Source organism: Ahaetulla prasina, chromosome 4 (genome assembly GCF_028640845.1).
Source record: "Ahaetulla prasina isolate Xishuangbanna chromosome 4, ASM2864084v1, whole genome shotgun sequence".
NCBI classification, from domain to species: domain Eukaryota; kingdom Metazoa; phylum Chordata; class Lepidosauria; order Squamata; family Colubridae; genus Ahaetulla; species Ahaetulla prasina.
The window spans coordinates 74,965,348-74,990,033 of record NC_080542.1 but is presented as its reverse complement, the minus strand read 5'-3'; the positions used below and the strand labels follow the sequence as shown (position 1 = coordinate 74,990,033).

General features: G+C 40.6%; 1 protein-coding gene across 1 annotated transcript in view; it reads right to left on the bottom strand.

The window, feature by feature from the left end:
• The window catches only part of PDE1C (phosphodiesterase 1C), a 424,232-nt gene that overhangs the window by 144,606 nt on the left and 254,940 nt on the right, over nt 1-24,686 (bottom strand). The window contains exon 16 of the mRNA XM_058181457.1: nt 7,895-8,206. Coding sequence (XP_058037440.1) covers nt 7,895-8,206 — 312 coding nt within the window. The remainder of the gene's footprint in view (nt 1-7,894; nt 8,207-24,686) is intronic.

The following is a 24,686-nucleotide window of genomic DNA, read 5'->3' as shown; positions in this document are numbered from 1 at the left end:
GCAGATAAAAAATACAGTGAACCTAAACCATGTGTATTTATCCACAAAGTTCCTACAATCATTACAATGTTCTAAGAGTCTGGGACCAAAATTCATTGACCCATTTCCCATCATCAGAATCATTAACCCTGTTACAGTAGAACTCTTCCTTCTTCAACAGATTCATCCAGTGTTTCACTGAACCTATTCAAACCAGAAATCACTTTTTATTTATTTTTATTTATTTATTTTGTCACAACAGTATATATAAGCATAAGCATGAAAATAACTATATAATATATAAGCATATAAATGAGATAAGTATGTAATAACTATATTAATTGGATATAATGAAAGGAATCAATAGGACAGGAACGGTAGGCACATTTTGTGCTCTTATGCACAAAAGACCTCTTAGGAATGGGGTGAGGTCAATAGTAGAGAGTTTTTGGTTAAAGCTTTGGGGATTTTGAGAAGAGACCACAGAGTCAGGTAGTGTGTTCCAAGTATTAATAACTCTGTTACAGAAGTCATATTTTCTGCAATCAAGATTGAAACGGTTAACGTTGAGTTTAAATCTATTGTTAGCTCTTGTATTGTTATGACTGAAGCTGAAGTAGTCTTCAACAGGAAAGGCATTGCAATAGATGATTCTATAAGTTAAGCACAGGTCCTGTCGAAGGTGGTGGAGTTCTAAGTTTTCTAAATTCAAGATTTCAAGTCTGGTGGCATAAGGTATTTTGCTGTATTCAGAGGAGTAGAGAACTCTTCTTGTAAAATATTTCTGGACACGTTCAATTGTATTGATGTCTGAAATATGGTATGGGTTCCAGACAGGCGAGCTGTATTCAAGAATTGATCTAGCAAATGTTTTATAAGCTCTGGTTAGCAGTGTAGTGTTTCTGGAGAAGAAGATTCGTAAGATTAGGTTTACAATTCTTACAGCCTTTTTTGCGATGTAGTTGCAGTGGGCTTTGGCACTTAGATCATTGGATATGAAAACTCCAAGGTCTTTAACAGGGTGGGGGTTATCTGTAAGGTAATGTCCATCAAGCTTTACTTAGTGTTTGGGTTCTTTTTTCCAATATGTAATACTGAGCATTTGCTGGTTGAGATTTGGAGTTGCCAAGTTTCAGACCATTCAGATACAAAGTCAAGGTCTTTTTGAAGTTTAGTTGTATTGTTAGTGGTGTTAAATAGCTTGACGTCGTCAGCAAAAAGAACACAATCACTTATAATATGGTCACAGATATCATTAATGTATAATATGAAGACTGTTGGTCCAAGAACACTGTCTTGGGGAACGCCACTTTTGACAGGAACAGGATTTGATAGTGCATTGCCAATTTTGACTACTTGTTGTCTGTTTGACAGGAAAGCTTTTATCCAATTGTGGAGGGGTCCTGAAATCCGTAAGATTTTAGTTTTAGGAGAAGTTTATCATGTACAACAGAGTCAAAACCTTTACAGAAGTCTATGTAGATCGCATCTATTGCCTTGCCCTGATCAAGGTTTGTAGTCCATATCTTTTTGCAGTAAAGACGTTGTAAGTTACATGATAATTTTTCCTGAAACCAAATTGTTTATTAGAGAGTAGATTGTTTGTTTCTAAGTGGAGGGTAATGGATTGGTTGATGATAGATTCCATTACTTTGCAGGTGATGCAGCACAGAGATATTGGTCTGTAATTTTCAACTAGGCTGGGATCTCCTTTTTTGAAGACAGGGATGACCATGGCTAGTGATCAAAGTTTGGGAAGGGAACTGGTCGTGAAAGGTTTTCCAAAGATTATGCTTAGGGGTTCTGCTATATTAGTAGAAAGTTTTTTTAAGAAGTATGCACATAGTCTATCAGGTCCAATAGATAGGGATGGTTTTAGTTTGCAAAGAGCTTTTTCAACATTATCTTCTGTGAAGTCTAGATGTGTTAGATCGTTATACTCATTGTTGGTACGATTGGGGAATGTCGGGTATGAGCTATTACTGTTAACAAAGACTGAGTCGAAGAATTTGTTAAAGAGGTTTGCTTTAACTGTTTCGTTGTTATTTTCTTTACTGTTAGATTCTTTTAGTGGTGGGATAGATCTCGAGTCATTAAGTTTGTTGTTCACAAAATTATAAAAAGCACAATTGGAATTTGTGCACATTTCAAACATCAGACCCCCTGTACCCACACCTCCGACCCCCATTATGGTGGAAGGAGAACAACATTTTGAAATTAAAGATATCCTTGACTACACACTCACCATGGCTCCACACAATATTTAGTAGCATGGAAACACCTACCCTCCTCCCAAAATGAATGGGTAACCAAAAAACATGTAAAAGCTCCCACTCTGTTAAGGAAATTCCACCTGAAATACCTTCACAAACCATCCTAATTCTTAATGTATTATGCCCTTCCAAGTAGATTTTCCATTTTTTTGAGGAGGGCAATATGTCAGACCCGTGTTATCTGCCATTCTTCGGTGGAAGAAGGGGGGGGGATTTGGATTTGTCACATTTAGTTCTCTTTCCTATTTATCCTAAGTATCCTATTTCTTGCCGGATCTTTTTGTATAACCTTTAACCTGATTTATAACCGTTGCCTGGCACCTAAAATGCCTGGAGAATTCTCACTTCTTGGGGAATGCGAGGAGACGGTGGACCATGTAGATTGCAATGCCAGAGGATAGCCCTGGGAAGCTCTCCTTATCTGTTTCTTAGATAGGCTGGTACAATAACGTCTTCACACTTGCAGATTGGTGGGAATCCACATTGGTGGTAGAGAGGGGTTCCTAATTTTATTTATCCTGGATTGTATGCCCTGAGGAACTTCAGAGCCTGCTTTGAATTTTGACTTGTTTTCATCCCTTTTCAATAAAAGGCTCCTTTGAAATACAAAGTTTTTAAGAGCCTATACTTTCTTGAAGGGGGGGAGAGAGGCTGGTCCTTACACATATAAAAACTGAAACTTAAGATTTAAAATTAGATTGAAGGCAAATATTACATTGATCAGAATGATGAATTAACAAGCTGTTATCACACACACACACACACACACACACACACACACACACACACACACACAGAGTTTTCCCCAAAATAAGACCACCCCTGATAAAAAAAGTTATAGAGGGCACTAGGTTGGGGTTCTCAGTTCAAATTTTGCTTTTCTAAAACTACAAAAATGGGTAATTCAATTTATATGGTAATAGTACACTATCAATTGTAATGTATCTTTAAAACTTTTGGCGGGAAAATAGCACGTTGCTGATTGGTTGAAGCCCCCGGTTAAACTGTATATAAAGGGAGGTTTTTCCCAGCACTGGTTGCTGGGTTCACCATATAGTAAAGAGCTGTTGTCACTATCCTGGTCTCCTGCCTCGTTATTGCCCGAATCTAACACTGGCGACGAAGGTGGGATCTCGAGGCTAAGAGCGCCAGGAAAAGAGCTGAACTCACCAGGAAGACACGAACCCAGCAAACAAGGGGCGGAAAGCAGCGATGTCCGGCTACACACCGCCAGCACCATTCGACCCAGCTAAAGAAAAATGGGGGTCATACATGGCTCGTTTCGAGTGTTTCCTCGAGGCGAACGAACTTCAAGGAGTTTCAGACAACAGGAAACGAGCGTATTTCCTGAGCCACTGCGGTCCAGATGTTTTCGACACCGCAGAATCCCTGGCTGAGCCAACGCCGGTACAGTCGGTACCGTGGCAAACTCTGCAAACTTTATTGAAAGCCCATTTTGCACCAACGCCGTCCAAGTACGTGCAAAGGTTCGAATTCGGGGAGCGCAGACAGCAAGAGGGCGAGTCCATCAGCGCATACATGGCCGCCCTGCGGAAAGCCTCAAAACATTGCGAGTATCGAGACTTGGAGGAGGCATTGCTGGAGCAACTCATCCGCGGGGTCAGGGACATCCGTTTGCAGAGGCGGCTGCTGTCTAAAAGCAACCTAACGCTGGCAAACGCCCTGGACGAAGCCAGGGCTCACGAGATGTCTTCCCAAGCGGCGGAAACCCTACAAAAGCAAGTCACACCAACGGCTGATGCGAAATCAACCCCGGTCCACAATGAAAAGGTCCAGGCCGAGTCGGAGGGTGAGGAAGAGGAAGGAGTCTTCCACACCGGGAGGCCGGAGAATGAAGACCGTGGTGACTGCGCGAGTTGCGGAGGGCAACACCAACGACAACAATGCAGATTTAAGGATGCAACTTGTCGGCGATGCGAAAGGAAGGGGCACCTAGCACAGGTCTGTCGAGCTCCCCAACCTTCCCGCCAAAAATTCAAACCGACCAACCAGAGCGCGGGAACGGCGAAGCGGCCCGTGATTGGTCAATTCAAAAAAGGCGCGAAGTTGAATCAGACTGTCGTGAGAGTGGGTCACGCATCAACACGCCTAGAAAAAAAAATCTTTACAAAGGCAAAGATTGAGGGGGTGCCGTGCCGATTGGAGGTGGACACCGGCTCATCGATCACGATCATGTCCTGGGACAATCTCGTGAGAGCCTTACCCGCCATCGCAAAGCGAAAGCTGCAACCACAGAAATTAAAGGTACAAGACTACCAGGGGAATCGCATCCCCGTCCGAGGGGTAACGTCCGTCCACGTCGAGTATGGACAATACAAGAAAACTCTGCCCATCACCATCGTCGATGGGACCCTGCCAAGCTTGTTGGGACTGGACTGGTTCCGAGCATTGGGCATGGGAGTGACTGGAATCTTCAGGAACGAAGTCGACCTCAAAGACGCACTCGTGAAAGAATTTGGGGATGTTTTCAGAGACTGCCTGGGCAAGTACACGGGGACCCCTATCTCTTTTAACATAGACCCCCAAGTTGCCCCTATCCGTCTAAAGGCTAGAAGGGTCCCGTTCGCCCTAAAGCCCAGGATTGACCGGGAACTGGACAAGCTAGTAAACCAGGGAATTCTAGTGCCAGTTGACCATGCTAAGTGGGAGACCCCTATAGTCACCCCAGTCAAACCGAACGGATCGGTCCGGATTTGCGCTGACTACAAGGCAACGCTTAACAAAGCGTTGCAAAAGAGTGCTTACCCCGTCCCGGTGGTACAGCACTTACTGCACTCAATGGGGCAAGGGCAAGTTTTTGCCAAGCTAGACTTGGCCCAAGCCTATCAACAGCTGCCCGTAGATAGCAGCACAGCCGAAGCGCAGACAATTGTGACTCACAGAGGGGCTTTTAAGTGTACCCGATTACAGTTTGGGGTTAGTGTGGCTCCAGGGTTATTTCAGAACCTGATGGAGCGGCTATTGCAGGGCCTACCAGGGGTGGTACCATACTTTGACGATGTACTGGTATCCGCTGAAAACCTAGAGGAATTGGGGGTAAGGCTGCGAAAAGTTTTGGGCATTTTCCGGTCTGCCGGTCTCACGGTTAAACTAAATGCCAGATCGGGGTTGAGTCTGTGGAATTCCTGGGCTACCGGATAGACAGGGAAGGGATTCACCCCACTGAGAGCAAGGTACGGGCCATCAGGAAGGCCCCGGTTCCAAAAACCAAAACGGAGTTACAGGCATTCTTAGGTCTGGTCAACTTCTACGCAGTATTCTTAAGGAATAAGGCAACAGTAGCCGAGCCGCTGCATAAATTACTGGCAAAGACGGCTGCATGGTCTTGGGGAAAGGCGGAAGCTAGGGCATTCGAAGGGGTAAAGAATCTCCTAACGAGTGATAGCCTCCTTATCCAATACAATGGCACGCTGCCATTAGTGTTAAGCTGCGATGCATCTCCCTATGGGGTGGGGGCTGTGCTCAGCCACAGGTTACCAAATGGCACAGAAGCCCCTATTGCATACTACTCCCGAACCATGTCATCAACCGAAAGGAATTATAGCCAGCTTGATAAGGAAGCCTTGGCTATAGTCTCAGGAGTAAAGAAATTCCATGAGTATGTATTTGGTCATGATTTTGAAATCATCATGGACCATAGACCTTTGCTAGGTCTGCTGGCAGGCGACCGCCCAACGCCCGTGGCACTTTCGCCAAGACTGACCCGATGGACTATCTTCTTGGCAGCGTATTCTTACAAATTACTACACCGGCCAGGAAAGGAATTAGGGCATGCAGACGCCCTGAGCAGATGCCCGTTACCAGAGACTATCGAAGACCCCACTCCGGGGATACCAGTTCTGCTAATTGACTCTTTGGACTCTGGCCCAGTCACATCCAAAGAGGTGGCTCGGGCTTCGTATAAGGACATTACAATAAGAACTGTAATTGGTTGGGTACAAAGAGGTTGGCCCGCTGCGCCAGGCGAGCGTTTTAAAGAGTTTGTAAAAAAACGTGGGGAACTCTCGGCTCAAGGGGGGTGCCTGCTATGGGGGGATCGAGTGGTGATCCCGGAGAAACTGAGGAAAAAGGTATTGGATCTCCTTCACGAAGGTCACCCAGGGATCGTGAGGATGAAGGGTCTAGCGAGAAGCTATGTGTGGTGGCCCTTAATGGACTCGGAAATTGCTGAGAGGGTAGGGAAATGCCAGGCCTGCCAGGAGTCCAGACCGCTACCCCCAACAGCCCCGATTCGGGAATGGGAGAGACCCCAGAGCCCCTGGTCTAGGATCCATATCGATTTTGCCGGCCCCTTCCACGGCCAAACCTTTTTGGTAGTAGTCGATGCCTACTCCAAATGGCTGGAAATCATTCTCATGAAATCCATGACAGCCGAGGCCGTGATTTCAGTCCTACGGCACCTATTTGTAACCCACGGGTTGCCCGACACTTTAGTCTCCGATAACGGCCCGCAATTCACGGCAACCCAGTTTGAGGGGTACTTGGCAGAGGAGGGCATCCGACATGTCCTCTCGGCGCCTTTCCACCCTGCGACGAACGGCCTTGCAGAACGTTTCGTTCAGAGCGCAAAGGAAGCATTGTCCAGAATCAAGCCAGGCGATTGGCAAACAAAAATTGATACATATCTAGCAGTCCAACACAGAACCCCCTGTGTAACAACTGGCCGCAGCCCGGCCGAGCTATTAATGGGTCGGATATTAGGTGCCCACTAGACCGTTTAAACCCAAACTACACACCAGACGGTTACAAAGGGGCACACGGTAAAACAAAAGAGATGGCAATAGGCGACCTAGTGTGGGCACACAACTACAGCGAGGGCCCGACCTGGTTAGCAGGAAAAGTCCTAGAAATAACAGGGCCAAAATCATATCTAGTAGAGATAGAGGATGGCCGGGTATGGAAACGCCACATAGATCAAATAAGGAAACGCATAACTGAGAAAACAGACCCTGACTATTCAATGTATGAATACACAGCTGACTCAAACCCGGAACAAACGCGGGACTTATCTGAGTTCCAAGAGGTCCAGCGACGCCAACCGGTTCCTCCTGAAAACAGCAGGGACGACTCTGCCAATAATCCAGGGCCGGATGGCCTAGAGGAGGAGCTGAGAGGAACGAACAGTCCCTCCGGTCAGCTCGACTCACTCCCAGAAAATGCATTGCGCAGGTCCGAAAGAGTCAGGAGACGCCCAGTCTACTTGCGTGATTACGTTGACAAATAAGATGTTAATTTCATGTAAATAGTGGTAAAGTGTTTTCTGGGAGGGAAGGAGTGTAATGTATCTTTAAAAGTTTTGGCGGGAAAATAGCACGTTGCTGATTGGTTGAAGCCCCCGGTTAAACTGTATATAAAGGGAGGTTTTTCCCAGCACTGGTTGCTGGGTTCACCATATAGTAAAGAGCTGTTGTCACTATCCTGGTCTCCTGCCTCGTTATTGCCCGAATCTAACAATCAATAGTATCAATAGTATTAATATATTTAGTCACTACAGTACTAAGTTCCTTTAAAGTTAACACAAATATTCAGCTAAGTGATTCACCTACTAGTCTTAGAGCACCTAAGTGAGAAGAGAATTTGTCAGTAAATTCACGGTTCCCTGAAAGGACAGATGCACTTACCATTCTGTACATGCTGTTCTGACTCTCCTCCTGTTGGTTTTGACTCTACCCCCTTTTTCATCTCAGTTACATTTTTTCCTTGAGAAGTTCCATGTTTGTTACCACCAGCTGGGTGACTCCCATTTATGTTACTTTTATTGATTTTGGTGCCCTTACCATCTCCCGAGAAACCCTCTTTATTCCCTTGTTTACTTTTCTCTGACTTGGTGGTAATGTTACCCTCAGCTGCCTTTTTTCCTTCATTTCTTTCTGTTTTCTTGTCATCTGTACCCTGTTGAGATTTCTCCTCTGCTTCTTTCTTCACTTTTTCTTCTGCATCCTCAGCAAAAATAAAACAATAGGGATGGGGGAGGAGAGCATAAAATAATTACTGGAATTATCAAAACGTTAAATATCGGTTGTTTTTAGTTGCTAGAAATGGCACAAAGCCTAAAAAAAATAAGAAATGATACTTACATTTAGCTGATCTACTGCTTGCTTTTTTAAAACTAAGTTGGCATATGCTATTTTTGCTCATCATAAATGAAGGTATATTTATTTTATTTTTTATTTATTTTGTCAATAATTATATGTTATAATTATATGTTAATTATATGTTATAATATATATAAGTATAAGCATGAATTGAATATATAAAGTGAATACAATTAAAGGGAACATTAGGTCAGGGGACGGTAGGCACAATGGTGCTCTTATGCACGCCCCTTACAGACATTTTAGGAATGGGATGAGGTATATGAACTATTAACCATCACGGTTACATTTTGCATGCCATTTACCTCTTTGCAATATGTATAAGCAACTTAGACATATATAATTTAGGAGGGATATATATTAGTTTTAGTTATTCATGAAAAATAAGTGAAGCTTCTACATTCAGAGTTGAATATTAGATGTTGAAGAAATAAGCCAGGAAGAACTATTGCAGACATTTATCTATCCAGGAAACTAACCATAATTAAAATTAACAAAACCAAAATAATTCAAATAAAAATAAATGGAATAACACAAATGCAATGCTGCCAAAGTCCTCAAGAATCCTACAGCCATGTAGCTGGGGTCATCTAATATTTTAGCCTAATGCTTGAGAGAATAACCATATCTCTACAGCTTTCCAGAGCACCAACAGGGCTAGGTAATCTGCATATAGCCTTCCAATCTTCCGAGGTCAGTAAAATGAGGACCCAGATTATTCAATATGCTGATTCTGTAAACCACTTAGAGAGGGCTTTAAAGCATTGTGAAGAGGTATATAAGTCTAAGTGCTACTGCTATATAGGCAGAATGCTGTTCCATAAGAAAGATTTAAAAAAACAGGGAAATTATATCAGCTGGAACCCATTAGATGACACTGCTTCAAAAAACAGACCCAGATGACGTCCATCCTATCAGGTGCATGTGATAAACATAAGTGACTGGAGATAAGAAGTATCATAAGACCAGGAGGCTCCAGTGACGTCACCCTCCTGCTGGGTGCTCTAACAGAGCACTCCGTGTTAGAAGATTGTAAAAGTCAGTGAAACAGAAAATAAATCACTGTTCACTGAGCTTAGCATAACCTCTGGGTGAAAGAGGTTATCAGAGTTGTGGGAGAGTGGCAGGTCTGACAGGGGGTTTGCTCTCAAGAGCGAATTTTCCTGGATTTATGACCCCACCGAATTCCACTCCCTCCAACTTCAGCACGCTCCTGTTTTTATCAGGAAAAAGGAGAGGGAATGTCGCTTCTGCTCTAAAGGACTTATTAAATTGATTGATATTCTAAGCAGACGGGAATTTTACAAGCGTTCGATCTTTGATGCAGAATCAGCACGGCAAGTACCGACTCCCTTTTTGAAACTTGAAACCTTTCTTTGTCTTTGATTAATTGACTTTTAAAATGGAGTCTGAAAGTGAAAGTAAAAAAATTTTAGTACGATGAAGCAGCGTTATTTGTGGATTGTTACAAACGGAGTTTTTTTATACTGAAAGGAGGGAAGGAGAGTTATTAAGTTTGAATTCCTGATTCTTTTGAAGACAGAATGGCAGCTAAACCTTTAAAGCCTTCTGGAAGAAGGGGATCTGAACCAAGTCTTGAGGAAATATTGAAAGAACAATTAAAACTTTCTGAAGATAGGCAAAAAGAGATGATGGAGAATTTTAATGCAAAAATAAGAGAAGATATTCTTATGGCAGTTCAAGGACTGAGTAAAAAAATTGAAGGATTGGAAGTGGAAATGCAACAGATCTCTCAGTCAAATAAGCATTTAGAAGACGAAATGCAAGGTGTTCAGAAAAAAGTGGATCAAAATGAAGATCAGGTTGTGATATTACAATATAAACTTATGGAAGGAGCTCTTAGAATTCGTGGTATGCAAGAAGAGCGTGGAGAAGACTTAAGAAAAATTATATCAGAAGCATTGGCTGAATTTATTGAAGTGGACCCCCAAGAGGTAGCTTACCAAATTGATAAAATATATAGAGTTAATTCCTGGATTGCAAGACAGAGAAAGCTTCCTCGGGACATTGTGGTTTATTTTGTGAAAAGGACTATGAGAAATCAGATTCTGCAAGTTTCATATCAGACAACTTTAAAAATTGGAGAACAGAAGTTGAAGGTGTTGAAAGAGATTCCTTCAAAGATGTTAAGAGACAGGAAGGAATTTGCTTTTTTTACACAAGAACTTAAAAAACATCAGATTCAATTCAGATGGGAGGTGCCAGTTGGACTGACACTATTCTATCAAGGAAGGAGATATAGAATTGACACTGTTTTAAAGGCAAAGGATTTTCTTTCTACAGTTTTGAAAGTCGAAATAGAAGTGATAGAAAAAATTCAAGAGACTCAAGAAGGCGTGGTGATCCAAGAGCTTTTATTGCTGCCAGTATTAGAGGAACCACAAGAGCAAAGGGTGACAAGAGGAGCCCTTAAGCGTAAAGAAGAGCAACAGTCTCAAAGTAAAAGTCAGGATCCCAGTGGGAGGAGCTAGACGGAAGATACCGGAGGAGGAACTTTCGTTGTCTGCTTCAAAGCTTCAGGAGGCCAGTAATGGCAAATAGAATCTTGTCATGGAATGTTAATGGCTTGAATTCAGCTCAGAAAAGAAGGAAAATATTTCACTACTTGAAACAATTTAAAAATGATGTGATTTGTTTGCAAGAGACACATATAAAATTATCAGACCAAAAATATTTAATTAATTCAAAATTGGGTAACCATTTTGTTGCATCAGCTTTGGAAAAGAAGCATGGAATTGTTGTATATATCAGGAAGGATATACCAGCTAAGTTAATTGAGGCAGCTATTCAAGGAAGATTTATTGCTATTGAACTGGTGATAGATGCAAAAAAGACTTTGTTGATAGGTATTTATGCACCTAATCAGCAACAAGAAAAGTTTTACAAAATGTTACATGAGAGGTTGACCCTCTGGGATTATAGTTCGTTTATTTTATTAGGAGACTGGAATGGAGTAATTGATACAAGAAGGGATAAGAGAACCTCCTCCAAGAAGATACCTATACATGCAAAATTACCAAAACCCTTTTTTGAAATGATGGAAGACTTTGAGTTTAGAGATATATGGAGGTTACGGAATCCAGATGAGAGAGATTTTACTTTTTTTTCTGATAGGCATCAATCTTTTTCACGTATTGATTTTATCTTAATTTCTAATGACTTGCTTTCTAGGGTGAAGAAAACGAAGATATTTCCGAGGTGTTTAACTGACCATAGCCCAGTGTGGATGGAATTATTACAAGGGAAAAAAGGTGGTAGAACATGGAGGTTGAATGAAAATCTGTTTAGATATGAGGATAATGTAACTTATTGTAAGAAACAGTTAAAAGAATTTTTTGATTTTAATATGTACAAAGGGACACCTATAGGAACTGTGTGGGAGGCGAGCAAAGCGTTTATTAGAGGGATATTGATTTACTTGGACAATAGGCAAAGGAATAATAAACAAAGGCAGCGTAGGTATTTGGAAGAAGAAATTCAAAGGAAGCAACAGTTATTAATTCAAAACCCACAAGATCACAAACTTAAAGAGGCTATAAAAATATTACAGAGTCAATTTAATATGTTAATGGCAGACCAGGTGGCAACGAATATACAATATGCTAAACATAATACCTTTTGTAATGCAAATAAACCTGGGAGATGGTTGGCATATAATTTAAGGAAGAAACAGAAAGCACGTGTCATACAAAAAATAGAATATAAAGGTAAAGAGATATACCAACAGGATAAAATTAAAAGGCATTCTCAGAATTTTATACTGCACTATATGGAAAAGACAAAATATTGAATAGGGACATTTATGATTATTTGAAAGATTATAAGGTTAATATTCTAACATTAGAACAGAGGAGGAGCTGAATCGGCCGATAGCTACTGGAGAAATAGTGGAGGCAATTAAACAATTAAAATGGGAAAACCCTGGTACAGATGGTCTTACAGCAACTTATTATAAAAACACAGGATGAAATATTAGGCCCACTTAAAGAATTATTTAATCAGATACAATTAGGGTAGAATACCCCGTCATGGAAAACATCTTTATTTCACTGATACCAAAGAGGAGCAAGACTGCTCTAAACCTGGTAACTACAGGCCGATTTCACTTTTAAATAATGATTATAAGATTTTGTAAAATAATAGCAAATAGATTAATGTTAGTTTTACAACAAAGAATTCATACTGATCAATCTGGTTTTATAAAAGGGAGGCAGATGAGGAATAATGTTAGACAGATTATTAATATATTGGAATATTTGGAAAAGAAGAATACTTCAGCGGCACTTATTTTTTGGATGCAGAGAAAGCCTTTGATCGATTGCATTGGGATTTTTTATTTAAATTAATAGAGAAAATGCAATTTGGAGACTGTTTTATTAGAATAATTAAAGCGATTTATGGAGAGCAAACAGCACAGATTATAGTAAATGGTAGTTTGACAGAAGTTATTAAGATTGCGAAAGGAACAAGACAGGGATGTCCCTTATCACCATTATTGTTTGTTTTGACCCTGGAACCATTATTAGATAAAATACGAAATTAATGAAAATAGAGGAATTAAGATTAGACAATATGAGTATAAAGTTAGAGCTTTTGCAGATGATGTAGTGGTTACGTTAATCTAATCCTATAAATTCAAGTAGATTTTTGCTGGAAGTAATTGATAAATATGGAAAGGTATCAGGATTTAAAATAAATCAGAATAAAACAAAAGTGATAATTAAAAATATGTCTATACAACAGAAACAAAAACTAGAGGAAATGACAGGATTTGAGGTAGTAAAAAAGGTTAAATACTTAGGGGTTTATATTAGCTCATCGAACAAGAAACTTTATAAGAATAATTATGACTTGCTATGGCAAAAAGTTCAGAATGATATGAGTGTCTGGAAAAAATTGCAGTTATCGCTATTGGGAAGGATTGCGGCTATTAAAATGAATGTGTTACCTAGATTTTTGTTTCTGTTCCAGATGATACCAATAATTAAAAAGGATAAAAATTTGGAAGATTGGCAGATTGGGATTAACAAATTTATATGGCAGGGTAAAAAGGTGAGGGTTAAAATGAAAATAATATAGGACTCACGGGAAAGAGGTGCCTTCCTGATGGCACTTAGATCCCAAAAAATTATCATGTATGTATCCTAATATCCAAGCGAAATGTTGGAGGTGTGATTGTGATGATGCTACATATTTTCATATTTGGTGGACTTGCAAGAAAATTAAGGTCTTTTGGATAAGAATTTGGTGGATTATTCAAAATGTACTGAAGAAGAAGATAAAGTTCCTGCCACAATTTTTCCTTTTGGGAATTATAACGGATTGTACAGGGATTGAGACTAAATTGATTCTGAATTTAATAACAGCAGCAAGACTGTTGATTGGACAACACTGGAAGAAAGAAGAGATACCTACAATAGAAGAATGGATATTGAAAGTTATTAATTTGGCTGAGATGGCTAAAATCTCAGCGTTTTTAAAAGACAATACGCAGGAAAGATATTTAATTGAATGGAAAAAATGGATTGATTATCTACAAAACAGATATCAGATTAAGAAATATCAGATTGCCTTTGAATAATTAGAAAGTTATTTTATGTAATGGGGAGGGGGTTGGGAGATGAAAAGCTTTGGATGTGGTTATTTGGATTGGAAGGGAAAATTTTATTCTATGTTTGGTTTATGTATAACAATACCTTGTGATTGACCCGGGAAGCCGGGGGAGGGGAGGGGAGGGTTTTGTTTTGTGTTTTTTTTTGGGAGGGAGGGGGAAAAAAGGGGGGAAAATGTTTTTGTTTTTTAAAACTCTTTCAATAAAAAAAAAAAAAAAGAAGTATCATAAGTAATCTGGTTCTATACTTTATAGGGAAAACCAGTACCAGCAATTGTACTGGGAAAAGCACAGGGAGCCAGTGTAGTCATGGAGCAAAGATGTTACAGGGGAATACATGGTATGCCATCTCTTTCCCAAATAAACATGGAAGGGACTGCAATCATAATAAATCATTGATTCAATGTGCAGAAATTTGCTTATAAAAATAAATTTAAACATTAAAACAAACATTTTAATAGAAAAATATCATAGTATGCCTCATTTTCACCTAAAATGTAATACCTGTTATAAGAAGTCATTGATGAATTGTTAAGATTCCATTGTTAAGATTCAGAATGACATTGTATTTATAATTAATCTTTAATCTTTAAATATTGCATCCTTAACTCAATTGCCAAAAGAGATAATGCCCATAAATGCTGAGATCCTAATAAATACTAATAAACAAGGGAAGCGGTGGCTCAGGGGCTAGGAAGTTGAGCTTGTCGATCGAAAGGTCGGCAGCTCACCGGTTCGAATCCCTAGTGCTGCCTGTAACAGGGTAAGCTCCCGTTACTTGTCCCAGCTTCTGCCAACCTAGCAGTTTTGAAAGCACGTAAAAATGCAAGTAGCAAAAATAGGGACCACCTTTGGTGGGAAGGTAACAGGATTCCGTGCACCTTTGGTGTTGAGTCATGCCGGCCCCATGACCACAGAGACGTCTTCGGACAGTGCTGGCTCTTCAGCTTTGAAATGGAGATGAGCACCGCCCCCTAGAGTCGGCACCGACTAGCACGTATGTGCGAGGGGAACCTTTACCTTTACCTTTTACTAATAAATACTAAGATCCTGAGGATCCAAACCTTAAAATTAAGGTGAAATAAAAATTAAGGTGAAAAAAACTCAAAAATAAGAAGCTAGAATTTGAAAAGCTTTGGGGAATTATAAAAGTTTTTATTGGAAATCCCGAACTATACAAAACAAAGCAGGTGAGCAAAAAGCAGTGGGAAGTATACAAAACAAAACAAATCAGGCAAGCGAAAAGCAGTGGGAAGCAGGCTGCTGCTGATTTCGTCTGCTGCTGCCTTTTAAACTGACGCTGCTGTTGCCCTTATAACCAGGGGTGAAATCTAAAATTTTTTCCTACCGGTTCTGTGGGCGTGGCTTAATTGGTGGGCATGGCTTGGTGGTCAGATGGCTTGGTGGGCATGGCCAATAACAATAAATAATAAAAATAATAAACAAAGTATAAAAAAACAATAAGAGGTACCAAAAACCAACTTTCACACTTTACACAGACACAACACAACACAACTGACTCACACACAATGTAAAAGCAGCTGCACTTCACACTTCACACAGCCACAAAAAGCTCAAAAACCAACTTTCACACTTTACACACACACACACCTAACACACACACACACACAATATGCCACATACAGCTTTCTGAGATTTTGTGTGTTTGTGTAATTAGAGTGAAACACTACAGAAACACACCAAATCTCAGAAAGCTGCACAAATATTTTATTATTTTATTTTATTTTATTTTATTTTATTTATTGTGGACTTCAAATCCCAGAGTTCCTCAGCTAGCAAAGCCAGCCAGTTGATCACCGAGGAAATAGATTAGCTGAGCGATTGGTTCTGTCTGGCTGAAACTGAAACTGCTTTCGGGCTGGAAAGAGAGCCATGTGTTCATCAGTAATCAGGTAAGTGCCTTAGAATCTCTACTCTTACTTGTAGAAAACATGTTTTCTACAAGTAAGAGTACAAGTAAGGTTCTGTTGTTTTTTACTTTTGAAGGCCTGTTTCGGCTGAAGCAAAACCGGCTTTTAAAAGTAAAAAAAAACAAACCTCCGCAGATGGTGCGGCTCATCAGAGGTGGTGGGGGCAGGGATTTTTGCTACTGGTCCTCTGAACCAGCAGCCACCATTGCTACCGGATTGCGCGATCCCGTCCGATCCGGGAGCATTTTACCCCTGCGTATAACCGACGCTGCTGATACCTTTTAAACAGACGCTTTTAAACCTTTTAAACTGATACTGCTGCTACCTTTTAAACCAACACTGCTGCTACCTTTTAAACTGATGCTGCTGCCGCCCTTATAATCAACACTGCTACCTTTTAAACAGGCTCTTTAAACCTTTTAAACTGAAGCTGCTGCTACCTTCAAAACCACCACTATCCCACCCTTTCATTACTGTCTTTGTAATGTAATATTGATTAACTAAATTGATTCATTGATTACTGATTTATTGTTTAGTATAATTAATTGATAGTGATTGCTTAGTTTAGCATTAATTGTCTAGTTAATTACTTTAGCATTAATAATCTAGTTGATTAATTGATTGTTTAGCAAATTACTATTTAGATTAATTGATTAGAGTGACTATTTGCTGATTCATTGTCTAATTAATTACTGTTATTAATGCAGCTTTAATTAATTAATTGCCTATCATAAGGTAAAGGTAAAGGTTCCCCTCGCACATACGTGCTAGTCGTTGCCAACTCTAGGGGGCGGTGCTCATCTCCGTTTCAAAACCGAAGAGCCAGCGCTGTCTGAAGACGTCTCTGTGGTCATGTGGCCGGCATGACTCAACACCAAAGGTGCATGGGATGCTGTTACCTTCCCACCAAAGGTGGTCCCTATTTTTTCTACTTGCATTTTTATGTGCTTTCAAAACTGCTAGGTTGGCAGAAGCTGGGACAATAACGGGAGCTCACCCTGTTACACGGCAGCACTAGGGATTCGAATCGCCGAGCTGTCGACCTTTCGATCGACAAGCTCAATGTCCTAGCCCCTGAGCCACCGCGTCTCCTTTTAATAATAACAATAACTATATAATAATATATAATATTATTATATATTATTATTATATAATATATGATAATAATAACAGCAATAACTATTCATATTGAATAGTTATTGTTATTAATTAGTGTGTCACTAATTACCAGCAAATAAAAGATTATGTAATCCATACCAAAATTTAACAGATTATACATCTACAAAACAAATCCATCATGCCAAGCAAAAACTCCAAAAAAGCCACTACCAACACTCCCCCAAAAAAACCATATCTCTACTAACAATCTAGAAGACTCCAGTACATGCTTTAAATGTTCTGCAACTATCAATAATGAAGATAGCATTAAATGCCATACATGTGACAATTAAAATGCTACCTCAATTCAACAACACCACCACAACCAAAACCTCAACCACAACCACAAGTAACCCAGGAAATAACACCAACCCACCAAATAATATATCCTTATTTATCAAAGATGCCATTGAACATGAACAGAAACATCCAAATGCTATTTTATTTGGCCTGGATGATAACAATGAATCTGATAATATCACTAAGGTTCACAACATTATAAGAAACTCTCATAAACCAAACATCTCCCCTGATGACATCATCGAAATTTCAAGAGATGGCCCTGAGTTTAAGTACAATGATAGCTCGGTGGCTCCATGATTTTGCAGAGTTGTTTGCAAAAATGAGATCATCAAACGCATATTCATCCATATGATAAATTCCATCGCCAAAACAACATCAATCATAACAAACTTTGCTCATATCCTGACTTATCCATATTGCAAAGAATCCACTCCTGTGAACTCCAATCAGAAGTTTGGAGTCTTAAAAGACGCCAAGACCAAGGATATACTGATTTATACATTGACTACTGTGCCGACTGTATCAAAAGAAAGTCCCATAACCCACATCCTAACACCCAATCCTCCTCCATCCAACCCCCTAACATCCAAAACTAGGCATGCACGCCCCTAACATCCTCTACAACCTTAAATGCAAGCTACTTATTGCAAGAAGCTTCAAAAATAAAATACCTGAATTCCTCCTCTTACTAAATATGGCTATATTCAACATTATATTTGTCTGTGAAACATGGCTGAATCTCTCTCTGACTTCATTACCGCAGTAAGAGACTATCATGTTTACCAATCTGATTGTGAAATCTGTAGAGGAGGTGGTATTGCTATTTTCTACAAAAAGTCTCTACATCTAAAAAATATTCAAGTTACACAGGAGCTTGTTTTTCCTGAGACCCTCATCTGCGACCTGTCCTTAAATACCACATTTTGATTCTTACTATGTTACAGAGCCCCAGATTATGACATCAAACATGTGAACAAGTTAACTTCACTATTAACATGGGCAGTCTCCTGCCCATAACCTATAATCTTTCTTGGTGACTTAATCTACCACTTATTAATTGGACCCTAAACAAATGTACAACTGAATCTATACATGCAACCCTGTACAATATGTAACTAATCTGGGATTTGATCAGGGGTGGGTTCCAAATTTTTTTACTACTGGTTCTGTGGGCATGGCTTGTTTGGTGGGCATGGCTTGGTGGTCATGTGACTGGGTGGATGTAGCTTGGTGGTCATGTGACTGGGTGGGCATGGCTAACTTGACCACTCACATCAAGGGATAGGGTTAGGGTTAGGGTTAGGGTTACAGTGCCTGGCATCTCCTCGCCTCAAAGGTCTCAACAAGATACAATTTCCCTGTCTATTTATTTACAACTACTGAACATCCAAAATATACTATTTAATCCTATGTATGTATGCCATATGTATACATACATATTACATAGCATAGTGTCTATAGGCACACAAAAAGATACATTATCTACTATATATACTGTATGTGTATGTACACACACACAAACACAGCTCTTCTAAAACTATACACAGTCAACCTCACTTACTACATTTGGAAAAACACACCCAGAGTCCACTTTCTTCCACACGATAATTTCTGTACATTTAGAACATTACACATGCCTTCAGATGTTCTTCCCTAGCTTGCACATGACTGTTAGAGCCAGGAAAGGTCATGGATTGAGTAAAATGTGGTGAAACTCACTTAACAACGCTCTTGCTTAGCAACCAAAATTTTGGGCTCAATTGTGGTCATAAGTCTTGGCTTTCCTCTGCATGGCAGCCTTGTCCTAGTAAACTCCTTCTCCTTTCTGGCAATTTTCCTCTCTGTTATAATCCAGACGATATAAGATTTCCTGCTGGACTAGATGGCCTCCAAGGTACCTTCTAGCCCTAGATTGCTGTCCTGTTTCAAAGGGTTTTCTGAAAGCCACGTCTAGTGCCAGGGTTTGTGGTCCTTCCTTCCTCTTTTTTCTCTTTCTCTTTCTTTCTTTCTCTCTCTCTTTCTTTCTTTCTTTCTTTCTTTCTTTTTTTCTCTCTTTCTCTCTTTCTTGTCTCTCTCTCTCTCTCTCTCTCTTTCTTTTCTCTCTTTCTCTCTTTCTTGTCTCTCTCTCTCTCTCTCTCTCTTTCTTTTCTCTCTCTCAAATTTTAGGAATCACATCTAAAGGACCTCTAGAAATTTGGTTCAAAACTGATTGTACTTCATGACAAAAGCTTTAGCTCAGATTCGTTAACTTGACTATAAATGATCCCATTTAGAGAATTTAGGGTTTTTTTTAAGAATGTAGAAATAAGCAAAACAATATAGTAGAGAAAAGAAGGAAGGAAGGAAGGAAGGAAGGAAGGAAGGAAGGAAGGAAGGAAGGAAGGAAGGAAGGAAGGGTGTTCAGTTCTTAATATTTGAATGTATCTTCTTAATAAACATACTAGTAATAATGTATTAGAATATATCCTTTCTCCTTCCCTCCCTCTCTTCCTTCCTAAAAGTTAATTGGAGCCACATGCAATTCTTCCTTCCTCCCTCCCTCCTTCCCCTCTTATTCCCATCTCTTTCCATCCATCTCATTCCCATCTCCTTCCTTCTTTCCATCCTTCCATTTCATTCCCTGCTCTCTCCTTCCTTCCTTCCTTCCTTCCTTCCTTCCTTCCTTCCTTCCTTCCTTCCTTCCCCTCCCCTCCCCTCCCCTCCCCTCCTCTCTCATTTCCTACTGCAGTATATTATGTGCCATTCAGCAAAAGTCTTAATACTTTGGCTTTGAATAATCTTATTGTTACGGTCAGGATTTCATGTTATAAATATTACAAGTAGTATTAAAGCTTGCCATCATCTGGGGTGGAGGGAGACATGGCAGACGGTCACCATCTCCTCCGGACCTGCAGGCTGGGTTCTCAACAGCTGACCAGCACTGATGCAAAGGGGGAGACGCCGAGCTGGAGCTGAGACTGCTGCTTTGCTGCGGCAGAAGGAAGAACGCGACAGGGCAGGTGGATGTCCAGGGCAAACTCCAAGTGGCAGGGGGGCGGGCGAGGTCCAAGAGGCAGGGAGGGGGGCACAGCTGCAACACTGGTGGCTTCAGGAGATGCTTCCCCGGCGGAGAAGGGGGCGGGGCCTGGCAAGTTTTGTGGTCTGCTGCTGCAAAGCTTACCAGTTCTCCCCCGCCGCTTACAGCTCGCCGCTGCTGCCTGAAGCTCCAAGCAGCGGGGTGGCTGGGCAGCGGCAGTGGGAGACAGGTGAGCTTTCGCTCCAGGCAGGTGAGCTCCAAGCAGTGGGGAGGGGGATGCGGCTGCAACCCTGGCGGCTTTCGGAAATGCTAGCCCAGAGGGGAAGGGAGCAGCACCCCAGCAAGCTTTCTAGCCATGCAGCTGCTGCAAAGCTTACCGGGCTGCCCCCCTTCGCCCTCTCTCCACCACAGCTGCAAAGGTGGCAGGATGACTTTGGGAGCTGCTAGCAGAAAGCGGACTGGCCAGCCTGGCAAGTTTTGTAGCCATGTGGTGTCCCCCAAGACTGAGGGTGCCAGGCTCAAAAAGTGAGTGAGCCTCACCATGTCCCCCTCGAGATGGCTCTTCAAGTGAGTGCAGCAGGTCTCCCTCTCTGCTGCCAGCATCAGCCTTATTTTCTAGATCTTCCACGCACCTACAAAGGAAAAGCAATGGCAGTGGCAGGAGATGGTAGCAGCGGCCTTGGCATGAGAGGGCAGTGGCAGCAGGGAGGGTGAAGCCAGCAGCCTGGCAAGCTGACCCCCCTGGTCCCCACTGTGGGTGCAATGGCAGTGGATTCGGGAGCTACTGGCAGGTGGGGAAGAGGCTGACTGGCCTGGCTAGGTTCACAGCCATGAAAAAGCTGCTGCTGTCGCTGCCATGTTCTTCGCACATGCACAACCCATTGGACTTGCAAGGCAATGGGATGCATGGGTGTGAAGAACATAACAGCAACGAACATGATGGCTGGGGCGAGTGAGCGGTGACCAGGGGACTGGTTCAGCGGTGTGGCCAGCCAGCCATTACTACTGGTTCTGTGACTGACAACAAATTTTTACTACCAGTTCTCCCAAACTGGTGCAAACTGGGAGCACCCACCACTGATTTAATCAACTAGTAACTAACAACACTAGACTCAACAACTGCCTTTATCTCATCTTTTGCAACAGTTTAAACTCAATTTATGGACTACAAATAAAATAACCATTCTCCAATAGCGACTACAGCATGATTGACTTTTGTCTCAAATTACGTCCTCACAAAAATCACCATAATGATGGGATTCTCAGTTATAACTTTAAAAAAGCCAACTATGATCTTATAGAAAATGAACTCTCATCTCTTGATTGGCAAATTTTATCCACTGGCTATAATACTGCTAATGACCATTATAACATTTTCTTGTATGAAGTCAAAAGAATTATTAAATTTTACATACCACTAAAATCTCCCAAAACCAAAAAAAATAAACTACTAATAACAATAAGGAAGCTACAATCTCTTTGGCGAAAAAACAAAACTAACTACATAGCTAACTTCAAAAACTGCTACAAAAACTTATGCCAACAAGTAAAGACTGAATGCATCAATTATCACATCAAGCAAGAGGAAAACCTTCTAGACACAAAATCCACTTGTGCCTTCTATAATTTTTTAAACAACAAATATAAAGCCTTGAGATCCATCCCACCCCTAAAAGGAACAAATGACAAAGACTGTATTGATGGAATCATTAAAGCCAATATCTTTAACAAGTTCTTTGACTTAGTCTTTGTAAACAGCAACAACACATACTCAATATTTCCCAGTCATACTACAGAAAATTACAATGATTATGGTGATCTTATACACACCAATTTTACAGAAGACAACATTGAAAAGGCACTACGCAATCTAAAACCATCTCCATCTATTGGACCTGATGGACTATGTTCTTAAAAAACCTTTCCACTACAATTGCAGAACTTCTAAGCATAATTTTTGAAAAATCTTTCAGTACCAGCTCCTTGCCCTATTAATGGTCACAAGCCACGGTCATCCCTATCTTCAAAAAGGGAAACCTTAGCCTAGCTGAAAATTACAGACCAATCTCTTTATGTTGCATCACCTGCAAAGTCATGGAATCAATCATTAACCAATCTATTACCCTCCACCGAGAGACAAACAACCTACTCTCCAACAAACAATTTGGTTTCAGAAAAAAATTATCCTGTAATGTACAACTACTACATTGCAAAAACATATGGACTACACATCTCAATCAGGACAAAGCAATAGACGCAATTTACATAGACTTCTGTAAAGCTTTTGATTCAGTGGTACATGAATCAAAAGGTAACACAAATTACTTCTAAAACTAAAATCCTATGGCATTTCTGGACTCCTACATAAATGGATAGCTGCTTTCTTGTCAAACAGACAACAAGTGGTCAAAATAGGAAGCGTTCTATCAAATCCTGTACCTGTACCAACCACAATACATGAGCAAATAATAGATACAAAATCAAGTTAAATCGCTCCAAACTCAATTGCAGAAAATATGACTTCAATAACAGAGTGGTCAATGCCTCGAATGCACTACTTGACTCTGTGGTTTCTTCCCCAAACCCCCAAAACTTTAACCTTAAACTATCTACTGTTGATGTCACCCCATTCCTAAGAGATCTGTAAGTGCACCAGTGTGCCTACCATCCCTGTCCTAATGTTCCTTTTTACTCTTACTCTTTTCATGTATTCAAATTATGTTTATACTTTTACCTGTTATCTTATATATGCTTGACAAACAAACAAATAAATAAATAAATTTAAAATAAAATAAAATAAAATAATAAAACATTCCCTCAATTTTATCCCACATATTCAGGAGAAAAGAAACCATTTTGTTCTTTTAAAAGATAAAGGGAGTCATTCTGTGATACAGAGTTAGACAGTACTATATCAATTCTCATAATCGTTACGTATTTTTATTCCATGCCTGAATTCAGTTTTTATATTTTGAGGTAGTTACTATTTCTTGATAAGCTTGGAACTCAGTAACATTTTGAGCAATTTGTTTTCTGACTGGAATCCTGTGTCTTCTTTTAGATTTAGATTTTAGCTCATTAGGAAGCAGCTCTGAAGCAGCTCTCCCTTTGAACAAGGAAGAGTTTCCCATTAATATTTAAAGAGAAAAAAGATTATTTTAAAAAATGATCACTTTTTCCTTTATAATAAACTTGATTTTACATTTTGCATAGTTTGGCATCCTTCAGTCTCAAAAGACTATTGTATTGTGCTCTGGAAAGAGGTCCTAAAACAGCATCTAATGTGACTAAAAGGCCAATTCGAGAGTGGCAATCCCTTCCACACTGTGGGCAGATACATTCTGTCTCCTGCCCCGCTCCCAGATTTTGCTGGTTCCAGGACTGCCTCTTTGCCTCAGCCTGCCAAACAAGTGTCTCTTTGAATTGGAGAAGGTCATGCTATGTCTTTAGCCTCCAAGCTGAACAATCAGAGGTCAAGGTTTCCCAGTTGTTAATGTCCATTCCCAAGGCCTTTAGATCCCTCTTGCAGATATCCTTATATTGCAACTGTTGTCTCCCTCTGAGGTGCTTTCCCTGCACTAATTCTCCATCCAGGAGATTTTTTTTGGAATCTGACCATCAGCCATTTTCACGACATGCCCAAGCCAGTGTAGACATCACTGTTTCAATAGTGTATGCATGCTAGAAATTCCAGCACAGTCCAAGACTGCACTATTTGGAACTTTGTCATGCCAGGTAATGCCAAGATTACGTTGGAGACAGCACATATGAAATGTGTTCAACTTTCTCTCCTGCGGTGTGTAAAGGGTCCAAGACTTACTGCAGTATGCAGTACTGCTCAGGACGCAGGCTCTATAGACCTGGATCTTTGTATGTTCCATCAGCTTCTTATTAAGTCATACTCCCTTTGTAAGTCTGGAAAATGTGGTGGCCACTTTACCAATATGTTTATTCAGCTCAGTATCTAAAGAGAGAGTGTCGAAGATAGCTATGCTGAGGTACACAAAGTCATGGACGACCTCCATTTCTTGAGCAGAGATTGTAATACAGCATAGTTACACCTGTGGAAAATTGGTGCATTTTCTCAAAAGAGGGGTATGAAGGGCTAAATCCCTTAGTCACCTCCCTCAATCATACATCACAAGGAAATGGTGGTATAGAAACTATTTCATTTCTCCCCCCCCCTTTTTTTCTTCTTCTCCTAATTCACCAGAAGAGCAGTAATCTATGTTGATTATGCTGTAGGTGCTCTATCTCATACAATGATTGGCTTAGAAT